Source organism: Gossypium hirsutum, chromosome A10 (assembly GCF_007990345.1).
Source record: "Gossypium hirsutum isolate 1008001.06 chromosome A10, Gossypium_hirsutum_v2.1, whole genome shotgun sequence".
Lineage (NCBI taxonomy): Eukaryota > Viridiplantae > Streptophyta > Magnoliopsida > Malvales > Malvaceae > Gossypium > Gossypium hirsutum.
In genome coordinates, this window is record NC_053433.1 from 116770425 (window position 1) to 116782531 (window position 12107).

At 29.9% G+C, this 12107-nt stretch overlaps 1 protein-coding gene across 1 annotated transcript; it reads left to right on the plus strand.

Annotated features, from left to right (window-relative positions):
* Nucleotides 1–2232: 2232 nt before the first annotated feature.
* Nucleotides 2233–10485, plus strand: LOC107943986 (disease resistance protein RUN1). The gene is made up of 13 exons (XM_041078363.1): nucleotides 2233–2932; nucleotides 3016–4096; nucleotides 4416–4733; nucleotides 5008–6511; nucleotides 6602–6710; nucleotides 6865–7001; nucleotides 7741–7844; nucleotides 8094–8163; nucleotides 8254–8427; nucleotides 9349–9509; nucleotides 9644–9743; nucleotides 10014–10083; nucleotides 10174–10485. Exons 1-4 carry the CDS (start codon nucleotides 2301–2303, stop codon nucleotides 5800–5802), a joined length of 2826 nt encoding a protein of 941 aa, XP_040934297.1. The 5' UTR covers nucleotides 2233–2300; the 3' UTR covers nucleotides 5803–6511; nucleotides 6602–6710; nucleotides 6865–7001; nucleotides 7741–7844; nucleotides 8094–8163; nucleotides 8254–8427; nucleotides 9349–9509; nucleotides 9644–9743; nucleotides 10014–10083; nucleotides 10174–10485.
* The last annotated feature ends 1622 nt before the right edge of the window (nucleotides 10486–12107 follow it).

The following is a 12107-nucleotide window of genomic DNA, read 5'->3' on the forward strand; positions in this document are numbered from 1 at the left end:
ATGTGAGATAAATAAATCTTGACAATTAAAATTTCTTATAATTATAAAGCACTGTAATTACTACTCAATAATTACTCTTTCTTACAATTACTTTATAGTGTCCAAACACATTTAACTCGCAATCCTAAAAGCTTGGCTTGGCTAGATTTTTTCATTTGTACCTTTCAAGAAAACAATTAGTGGATGCTTATGAAAAAAGAATTTAAAAACAATAAAAATATGGTTGAAGTACACAAACAACCATCGAACTATTAGTGTATTTCTACTTTGGTCACTTAAGTTTAAAAAATTCTATTTTAGTCACTAAAATAATCCAAAATTGATGTTTCGATCACTCTTTCATTAAACCGAATGATAAGAACGTTAATGACTAAAATAGAATCATTTTTAAACTTGGATGACCAAACCAGAAACACATTAATAGTTTAGTGATTATTTGTATATTTAGCCCAAAAATAATGATGGATCAAATTAGTTGGGATATTATAAGCATAAGTGAAAAACAATCAATCCAAACGTTAGGTACACAAGTCTTAATTATCAAAATTCAGCATTATAGTGTAATCATCAAATGTATTGAATGTTTTTGAAAATACTTGATTCCAAGAAAATTTCAAGGGTTAGGTACACATAACATTTGTTTGAGAAATGGTGATGGGTGTGAATATGAAAGTGAAGGTCGTCCAGCGAGACAAAATTGTGATGCAAATCATATATTTGTTAATGGTTTTCTTTATTGACCGGAAAGGCATGAGTTGGGTTTGGTAATTAAATAGATATTAAGCAGGAATTAATATAAAGATGGCCAAATCAGATGGGATTATTATAATGTAAGAGAATTGTCAAGTTTACTTGGTAAACCAATTGGATACTTATTCAACCCTTTACTGACGGCTTAAATTGTCACAAAATTCATTCATAGAATATTTGGTCTATGTTGTTGCTGTAAATTAAAGGAGATAATAGGAATTTCACTTATTTTACTTTTTATAGACAATTTTACCATTGGTACAGGTATTATCAAATCAACATAACAGTGTCTATACCGATAGTTGTTACTTTAACAACAATTAGAGACGTTTAGACCTATTCCGACGGCCATATATTTCGACGTCAAAAGAGTATACCTATGGTACATGTGCCAACAGTTAAATTTTCGATGGAATAGTACTTTTGTCATGTGTTTAATTGAATTAAAATTAAAATTTTATATGTATAATACACAAATCAAAGTTCATATATTGTAATACACATAGATAAATCCCAAAACTATACATAAACTATAGTTTAATATACAACTATATACATGAATTTTGATTTTGTGCAATTTTATACATGAAATTTTGATTTGATTCAATTCTTGGAAACTATTAACACAATTATTGATATAGCATTATTTTATGTTTATATATTGCATACATAAATAAACTTTCAAGTATACATTTAAACCGCAATTAGAGTTTCATGTATATAATTATACCAAATGAAAGTTTATGTATACAAATATTACACATTAAATTAAAGTTCATGTATAATTTTAAAATTTATCCTCATACACATGAATTAAAGTTCCTACGTAATTTTAAAATTTATTCATTTGTTTTAATTATTAAATTTCAACATAAAAAGGAAATTGTTGAAGAGTTGGGGTGAATTTCTTTGCGGGAATTATATTAGATTTATTAATTAATTTATATCTATTTCAAACGAATATAGCATTAAAATATAACAATTTTTTTACATATCGATAATGAGATTTCTCTAATTTCACTTGTGAAATTAAGAAACCACTCGTAATTAATTCCCTTCTCATCTTTAAATAAAAAGATAAATTTATTTTAGTGTATTTGAACTTATATCTTCTTATTTGACTCGATGCCATCCAAATTAATACTTAATCAAAAATAGTAATAAAAGTTCAATAAATAAAAAACATGATGATTCTTTAATCCTACTCATAAAGTTAAATAATCTATACTACCGCATGAAAAAAAATTATCAATATATTAAAAAATAACACTTAAATAATTGGATAAATTTTTTATTATTATTATTATTATTATTATCCACCTCCTTCCTTTACCCATTTTTATTGTATTAACTAGAAAACAATTTTAGTATAAGTAAGTATTGCTGACTTTTACTAAATGGCAAATATTATTATAAAATAGATTTGTATTAGGTATGGTTATTAAAAAACGCAGAAGAAATGAAATGCAAAATATTATGAATGTGTTCTTCGAAGGTTCACAAATCTATTTTGCTCTCTCTTGCTTCAATCACACAATCAATACTCTTTCATGGCTGCTTCTTCTTCTTCTTCCTCTTCTCCTCAAACAGACACGTGCCTTAACTTCATCACTCATCTGCTCAAAGCTCTGACAGACGCGATCATGAATGTCTTCTTTCATGATGAAACACCGGAGCAACTTTCACAACCACTTTCACCAGCAATTGCCTCTTCTTCCTCTTCTACTCGATTGAAGCATCAGGTTTTCTTGAGCTTCAGAGGTGAAGACACACGCCTCAATTTCACCGCTCATCTACTCAAAGCTTTAAAAGACAAAGGAATGAATGTTTTCTTCGATGAAGAAACACTAGAAAAAGGAGAGCAACTCTCGCAAGCACTTTCTCGAGCAATTGCAGCCGCAAATCTCTCAATAATTGTGTTGTCGGTAGACTATGCTTCTTCAAAATCATGCCTGGCTGAACTCTCTGACATCATGCACCGCCAGGACACTCAAGGACATATTGTTCTTCCCATCTTTTACCATGTTGATCCTTCTCATGTGCGGAATCTTGGTGGCAGTTTCAAAACATCCTTTGATGGCCATGAATCAAATAGGCTACCTCTAGTACAACGATGGAAAGCTGCCTTCGCTGAAGTCGGTAAATTAAAAGGATGGCATATAGAAGGAGGCAAATTCGACAGGTAACTATATATTTCCAATCCTCTTATATTAAGAATCCTTGTTTTAGATTTCGTATATAATTATATTTTTTATTATTTGCTAGACCTGAAACCGAGTACATCAAGGATATTGTTGAATATGTTATAAAGAAGCTGATGACTAGCAAGTTTAGAACTGCTTCTGCAGAGTTTGTTGGAATAGATTATCAGAAAAAGACGATTTTGAGGCTAATTGAGCAGGAAGACAGTCGTCTAATAGGAATCTGGGGACAAGGTGGGATAGGCAAAACTACCCTCTCTGATGTTATATATAATGAAATCTCTCATAAGTTTGAAGATAAATGCTTTCTTCTAAATGTTAGAGAGAAATTTAAAACACAGGGGATGGAATCATTACGAAACGAACTTCTTTCCAAACTCTTAAATCAAACAATTCATGTAGACACCCCCTCAATTGGGTCAACTTTAATCCAAGAGAGGCTAAACAATAAAAGAGTACTTGTTGTCCTTGACGATGTTAATGACTCAGACCAAATAGATTGTTTTGGTGTTAAACATTTTGGTGATGGAAGTAAAATCATTGTAACATCTAGAGATAGACAAATACTTAAGAATGGAAGTGTTGACAAAATACATGAGGTAAAGAAGTTAAATAAAAATGACTCTCTTCAACTTTTCTCTACATTTGCGTTTAAACTATTGAATCCCGCTGTTGATTTTCGCGATCTATCGAACAAGTTTGTAGAGTATGCCCAAGGAAGTCCGCTTGCTCTTAGAGTTTTGGGTTCTAAACTATATAAAAAGTCTAGAAAAGAGTGGGAAAGTGAGGTGGATAAACTAAAAGAATATGGCAAACCAAAAATTTCACAGATTTTGAGTAGTAGTTATGATGATTTGGATGAAGTAGAGAAGAATATATTCCTTGATATTGCAATCTTCTTTAAAGGAACACCCAAAAAAGATGTAGAAGAAATTCTCGGTTGTTGTTATAAGGGTGCTGTGAGTGGAATAAGCAACTTGATTGACAAGTGCCTGCTTGATAGCACATACTTTAAAGAGATTGATATGCATGATATGCTTGAAGAGATGGGCAAGGACATTGTTCGCGAAGAATCTACGGACCCTGGAAAGCGTAGTAGATTATGGAGTGCTAAAGATGTATATCAAGTGCTCAGATATAATAAGGTAAGCCCTAATTGTATTTATATTTTTTTCATATCTTTGTATAATTTTAATTAAGAAGTCAATTAATTATGTATTGTCAAATGTTAATAAGCTTTATTATTTGAAATTATTTTTAGAGATTAAGTATATGCACAAATCACTATCAATGACCAATGTCTCATGGGATTTTCACAGTGACTTATTGAGTTAGAATGCTTTAAAAAAACAAAATAAAATTAAACCTTTTCTAATATAATTACTTTTTCCTAATATAATTGTTTAATTGAATGCCCATAAATTTCTTTGTGTTGATACTTTACAAATTGTTTTTTGTCATTAGGGGACTGATCTAATTCAAGGTATTAAGTTGGACATGTCTCAAGTTGATAATCTACTGTTACATTATTCTACTTTTGAGGGCATGACTAATCTTAGAGTTCTCTTCTTCTACACTCCTCGGGTGTTTGATGTTAAGTGTCCGACAAACAAGTTTCTTGCACACCAAGTTAATAGTGTATCTCTTCTTGATGAGTTAAGGTATCTTTATTGGAAGTATTGTCCCTTCAAATCTCTATCAAGTTTTAATCCAAAGAATCTTGTTGTGTTGAATTTATCACATGGTGATATGGAACATCTTTGGAATAATGATGATCATCAGGTATATTCTTTTATACTTTCTTCTTCCAATATTTTTTTGAAGTTAAAAATTATTTATATAATTGATATATCAATGAATAATTCATGGCACAGTTTTTAAAAGTAAATCTATAAGATTTTATTTTATTTATTAAAAAAAGCAACACCTATTAAAGATGGGTGAATTTATACTACATAATACATCAAATATAGATTTATTATTATTTTATTTTCATTTTTGATACTGCCCAAGGTAATTATACATGATGCATAGTGTTTTTTTTTTTTTTGAACAGGTACTTGTTAATTTAAGGGAAATTGACATTAGTTATTGCAAGAATTTAAGGAAAATTCCTAGTCTATTAGGAGCCATCAATCTTGAAATCCTTGACTGTAGAAGCTGTGAATGTTTGGTTGAACTTCCTTGCCTCAATCATTTGGCATCACTTAAACCGCTTGAACTTCGGGGATGTCGTAATCTCAAGAAGCTTCCCCAGATCCCAAATCACTTTCCTATTTTATCATTAGAAGAAAGTGAAATAGAAGAAGTGCCTGATTCAATTGAGCATCTCATCAGACTTAAAGGGTTAATCTTGTGGAACTCAAAGGTAAAAAAGGTATCAAGAAATATTTCAAAGTTGGAATCTCTTCGTATGCTGGATCTTGGTAATTGCCCATTGGTTGAATTTCCAGAAATCCCAAAAAACTTAACAAAACTGAACTTATCTGGAACTCAAATTGAAGAGGTACCCTTGTCTTTCGACTCTCTATATAATATTCTGACCTTAAATATGAGTGGCTCAAGGGTAAAAAATATATCAATCAAGACGGAATCCCTTCGTGATCTGGATCTTAGTCATTGCCCAATGATCGAATTCCCAAAAATTCCAGAAAGCTTAAGAGAATTAAATTTATCTGGGACTCAAATTAAAGAAGCGTCTTTAGACTCTCTAGGTAATCTTTATAGTCTAGATCTCAGTCATTGCGAGAGTCTTAAATTACTCTCCGAGCTTCCACCATATATTCGATACTTGGAATCACGTGGCTGCACATCATTAGAAAAAGTATCATTTGCAGATCACTATTTATAATGCTATCGATTCTTTAGAAGATGAGATTTGTGTGTTTGACATGTTATTCTATAATTGCTTCAGCTTGAATCAAGATTCAATTGATAACATTGAGGCAAATGCCATGCTCAAATTTGAATCCCTACTAAAGAAACAGAGCTGGACATGGGAGTATCCTTACCTTCAATATAGATTATTTTGCTGTTTCCCAGGAAACAAAATTTCAGCAAATAAGTTCGTGCATCAGAGCACGAGTTCTTCATTAGTTTTGAAGATAGCCCCAAATGGGTCCAGTGGGAGAAGATTCTTGGTCTTTTCCATCTGCCTTGTGGTCGATCTCACGCGCTGTCACCACTACAGTGGAAGTGTTCAATTTATCTGCAAATACCAACTGACAGCAGCCGGTGGTGGTTATAAACAGTTCATAAGTGAGTGGAGTTCCTTTATAGAGGATGAGACGGAGCGGAAGTGTATGGGTGATCATGTATTGATTCTGTTTAGTGAGGATATGGTTAAAAAAGACAAGGATTATGAGGAGGCTTCATTTGAATTCTACATTGAAAATCCCAATTACAAGGTAGAAGAAGGAGAAGAAATTGAAGACGAATATATAAAGGTGGACAAATGTGGCGTACATATATCTTATGTGGATGAAGAACCCAGCACCAACCCCACAACATGAAATTCCTAGGCACACTTAAGCACCAAACCTGATTCATCAGTTGCATAAGTGAGTTTTATTTCATCTGTAGTTTTTGTAGTATAAGTTAGCCATAACCTAGAGATTAAGCTCTGACATTCTAAATTTAATTCGATGAAGGGAATGAAGATGACAGAACAGAGACAATAGGGAATGAAAAATCTTTGGAGCTTTAATGATGCCACTTCTTAATTGGAGTTTTAGCCATACAAGGAGGAACAACTAAGCTGTAAGAACTTTAACTTGTTTTACTGAATTCTTGCTGTATACAAGTGTTTGCACTGAGATTTTGAGACAATGCAAATTGTCAACAGATTTGCCTTTTTCATTCTATTCATCATGGTGCAACTTAATATTTTCTTTTATTGGATTTTGATTATCAGATCAATTAATCAAGAGCCACAACATAAGCGCAGGCTACGGCAGTCTGGGGAGAATCGGGGAAGTCACCTTCGTTTCGGGTCTTCCAGGTTCGATGAGTACGGAAAGGCTCGATATTTTGGACGACGCGAAGCGTGCAGTGAGTTTGTTTTTGGTAATAGCGTGTATTGAGCTTTAGGGTCGTAGGGAATGAGCATAGACTGAGGAACTACATGTCAGTCACTTCGGTCAATGAGATCTATAATGAAGGCAGAGCCTACGCCATTGTATTCAGCTTTAGAAGCCGGGGCTTCTTTTTGACAATAATAAATAATCTTTAGACTAAATATCAATTTAGGCTTAGTTATTAAAAAAGAGAACATGTTATCTATATTGTTACTGTATTGCTGTCATAGATCGATTGAGCATCAATTCAATTAGAAAAATTATTAAAATATCTTTCATATTTAAAATATATTATATTATTAGATGTTATCTTAATCTTTTATTTAAAAAATAAAAATATGCATATGCTAGGATTTAAAACTATACTAGTTGCATTAAAAAAATCTTAAATTTATTACTCAAAACTTTATTTTAATTTTTTTATAAATTTTAATTTTTATTATACTTTAAATTTTGTTTTACTCACAATTTAATTTAATTTAATTTTCATTTTAACATCGTACATATATCATATGTTACTAGTTTCTAATGTCACATGCATTGCATGTAATTTTATGTACTTAATTTTTAATTAATTTTTATTTACAGATTTTTAATTTGAGTTTAGTCTGAAATGGTGGGTTGGTTTCATGATAGTGCCATTGGACTTAGAGACCATGGTGCATGTGATTTTATAAATTAAGCTTTGACATTCTAAATTTGATTCTATGAAGGGAATGAAGACAACAAAAAACAGAGACAATAGGGCATGACAGGTCTTTAAAGCTTTAATAATGCCACTGCTGAATTGGAGTTTTAGCCATACAAGGAGGAAAAAGTAAGCTGTAAGAGCTTTCAATTTGTTTTACTGAATGCTTGCTTTATACTTGTGTTTGAACTGATTTGCCTTCTTCATTCTATTCAACATGGTGCAACTTAATATTTTCTTTCCTTGGATTTTGATTATCATATCAATTTGGGCTTAAATTTCTTTGTATGTAACTGCCTCTTAAGTTGTTTGAGCATTGAAGTGAAGAGATAATTAAGATTCATACTGACTAGTTGTGGATTGGTTTTTAATTCATAGGGAGTTAATGGTAGATCTTGGGAAAGGCCATTATAGTTGGAGCTTTAACAATACAAAAGAGGAGGAACAAGTAAGCTTTTAATTTGCTCTACTGAATGCTTGCTGTATACATTGTGCTTGAACTGAGATTTTGAGGTCATTTTGTATTTGGGATTTGCAGAGATAGTGGTGTTGAATATCGCAGTGAAAATTTCAATTATGGAGTTTGGAGATTTGAATGCATTAGCAAAAGGAGTTGAGGGGTTTCAAGTTAAGAGTTCATAAAAAAAGCATCCAGATTTGGTGCTCAATTCATGTCATAGGCTTCAAATGATAGTTGAGAGTTAATTATATGGTATCTCCATACTCACTGTATTTTTTCTTCAATGATTATTATTTTTTCCTTACAAAACCACATTCATAAAAAATTGGATTGATTTCCATTTTAGAAAATATTAATAAATAGATTATTCTCTTCATGGTTTTTGTCCCATTGAAAGTCCTTTACTTCGAGATTACAAGTAGAGCTTAACAAATGTATTTTAATTATTATTATAAAGGCTTAAGGGTGTAAAAAGCATTCAATTTTTTTAAAAAAAATTAAACTTTTTTTTTACATTAAATTCATCACTTGAATTTTCAAAATGCATCAAAAAGGCTTTCAAACTTCTTCAAAAAAGTAATTAAGTTTCTTTTTTATTTTTTATTCAATTGAATATTTAAACTTTTAAAATGTATTAAAAAAATTCTAATTTTTTTTAAAATAGGAAAAAATTGTAAAAAAAATAAATAATAAATTTCAGAAAGTTTATTAAGTTTTAATAAAATATAAAATTTAAATTTTATTAAAAATTAGAATTTTTTTATAAAAACTGTAACAAATGAAAAATTGCAAAATTTTAGAAAAGTCAAAAAAATTTAATGACCTTTAATTTTTTTAGTTAAAGTCATCACGTGTCGTAATATAGAGTGACACTTGGTGAAAAATAATAAAAAATAATAAAAAAATAAAAGTTATAGAAAAAATATATAAAATGATTCTTTTCGTACAATAATTTTTATAAATTTTTATATAATTTATATTTCTTTACATTTTGTATAATTTTCTAACGACACTATAAAATTCTATAATTTTTTTATTTTTATATATTTTATAATTTTTTTACAATTTTTATAAAATTTTATGATTTTTATGATTTTTCTAATTTTTAATAAATTTTTAATATTTAAACTTTTTATTTAAATTTTAATATATAAAATCTCCCTTCCTCCTCAGAAGAAGATGAAGAAGAAGAAGAAGAAACTGAAGACGAAAATATAAAGGTGGAGAAATGTGGTGTACATGTATCCTATGTGGATGAAGAACCCAGCACCACCCCCACAACATGAAAGTCCTAGCCACACTTAAGCACTAAACCTAATTCTTCAGTTGCATAAGTAAGTGAGCTTTATTTCATCAGTAGTTTTTGTGGAAATAAGTTAGCCATAACTAGTTTTTGTGGAAATAAGTTAGCCATAACGTAGAGATTAAGCTTTGACATTCTAAATTTGATTCCATGGAGGGAATGAAGATGACAGAACAGAGACATTAGGGAATGACAAATCTTTGGAGCTTTAATGATGCCACTGCTTAATTGGAGTTTGAGCCATACAAGGAGGAACAACTAAGCTGTAAGAACTTTAACTTGTTTTACTGAATCCTTGCTTTATACAAGTGTTTGAACCGAGATTTTGAGACAATGCAAGTTGTCAACAGATTTGCCTTCTTCATTCTATTCAACATGGTGCAACTTAATATTTTCTTTTCTTGGATTTTGATTATCATATCAATTTGGGCTTAAATTTCATTGTATGTAACTGCCTCTCAAGTTGTTTGAGCATTGTAGTGAGGAGATATGCAAGATTCATACTGACTAGTTGTGGATTGGTTTTAATTCATAGGGAATTAATGGTACATCTTTGGAAAGGCCATTGTAGTTGGAGCTTTAACTAGACAAAAGAGGAGGAACAAGTAAGCTTCTAATTTCTTCTTCTGAATGCTTGCTTTATACTTTGTGCTTGAACTGAGATTTTGAGACCATTATCTATTTGGGATTTGCAGAGATAGTGCTGTTGAATATTGCAGTGAAACTTTCAATTATGGAGTTTGGAGTTTTCAATGCATTACCACAAAAAAGTTGAGGGGTTTCAAGTTAAGAGTTCATAAAAAAGTTTCCAGATTTGGTTTTCAATTCATGTCTTGGAGTTCAATTTTAAGCAATCAAATGATAGTTAGAGATTTCAATTTTAAGCAATCAAATGATAGTTAGAGATTTTAGAATGAAATTGCTGATTGCATGGCTGAAACTTATACTGTTGAATTCATAAGTTTACAATTGTTTGAAGAATCTCCAATATCAATAAAGGGTATATTGCTGGCTGATCCCACTCATGTTTTTCCATGGTTTTAGTTTTATATTTTATATTGTAATCGCTTAATATTATTCTTTTCTACCAAAAAAATAATACTTGAGATTTAATGATATAGTATCTCCATAAATTTTCCTTAAATGATTATTAATTTTTTCCTTAAAAAAATACAGTATTTTATGTTAGTAATGGTTTAATTTGCTCTTAAAAAATTAGATTGGTTTCTATTTCAGAAAATATTAACAAATAGATTATTCTTTTCACTGTTTAAAAGTTTTTTACTTTGAGAATACAAGTAGATGTTAACAAATTTATTTTAATTAGTATTATCAAACCTTGTGTTTTGCCACCACTATGATCAACTTACATTTATCTTCAAATATCAATTTAAAGCTGCTGGTGATAATGATTATAAAAATATTATAAATGAATGATGTTATGAAATACAATTTAAGCTAGAACAAATATATATAGGTGATATACTTTTTATTCTGTCTAGTGAGAGAGGAAAAATAGTATGAAATAAGGATATTATTTCTTTCTAATAGTTTTATGTCGCATCAATGATTTTATCCTCAATTTCAGGATTTTAATTTGGATTTAATTTTTTTTAAGATGAAAATACTAAAATTTAAGATAAAAATATTAATATGGCATAAAACTATTGGAAAAGAGATACAGAGACATAGCATATATAATCCTTTCTCGTAGTAAAAATATGGTTAACAAAGACAAAAATTATGAGGAGGCTCCATTTATATTCTACATAGAGAATTTCAATCCAATAGTAGAAGAAACTCAAGAAACCAAATTCAATGAAGTCCATCATATAAAGGTGAAGAGATGTGGTGTTCACATAAAATGCCAAAGCACCATGCACTAAACCTAAGAACTCAGTCTTATGAATTACCTATGATAGAAAATGAAGCACTTTATACAAGTGTTTGAACTACTATTTTGAGAGAAAGGAATTTGTGAACAGAGTTGTCTTATTGATTCTATTCATCGTGGTTCAACACAAATTTGAAGTATTTTTTTAAAGCCCTTTCTAGGTTCTGGCAATTCAGTGTTGGTGAAGTAATTTAAAAGAATTAAATCTTTGATAAATTAGTGAGGTTATGTTGATCCCATAAAGAAACCCAATAAAACTAGAGAAGAAAATTATAAAAAATCCAAATGAATCATTAGGGTTTAGTTTGAAGTGTAGAGTTGATTTCATGGTTGAGTTATTGAACTTGATATCCAAATGATTTGGGTTTAGTTTGAATTGAAGAGTTGGTTTCATGGTAGACCCATTAGACTTAGAGACCATGGTGCATGTGATTCTATGATTCATGGACTTCGATCATGAAATCAATTTGGGCTGAAGCTTTTGTTATTGCCACTCATGTTGTTTAAGCATTTAAAACTTGAATTAAAATTTTTTTCTACTTAGGTTAAAATATTTCATAATTTTTTTATTTTTCAAAAATTTAAAATTTAATCTATATACTTTTTAGATTTTAAAATCTAGGTTCAATTGTTAATACAATTAACTTTTTTTTTGTCAAATTTACTGGTGTGGCTTTTTTGAAATTAAAAAAGATGATGCTATAATGAATCTGAAATTAACAAAATAATTTTAAT

Excerpts from the sequence above, each read along its gene's own strand:
- LOC107943986 (XM_041078363.1), top strand. The coding sequence starts at position 2,301 with ATGGCTGCTTCTTCTTCTTCTTCCTCTTCTCCTCAAACAGACACGTGC. Across the intron at positions 4,097-4,415 it reads AAGTGCTCAGATATAATAAG|GGGACTGATCTAATTCAAGG; the intron begins GTAAGCCCTAAT and ends TTTTGTCATTAG. Across the intron at positions 4,734-5,007 it reads GGAATAATGATGATCATCAG|GTACTTGTTAATTTAAGGGA; the intron begins GTATATTCTTTT and ends TTTTTTGAACAG.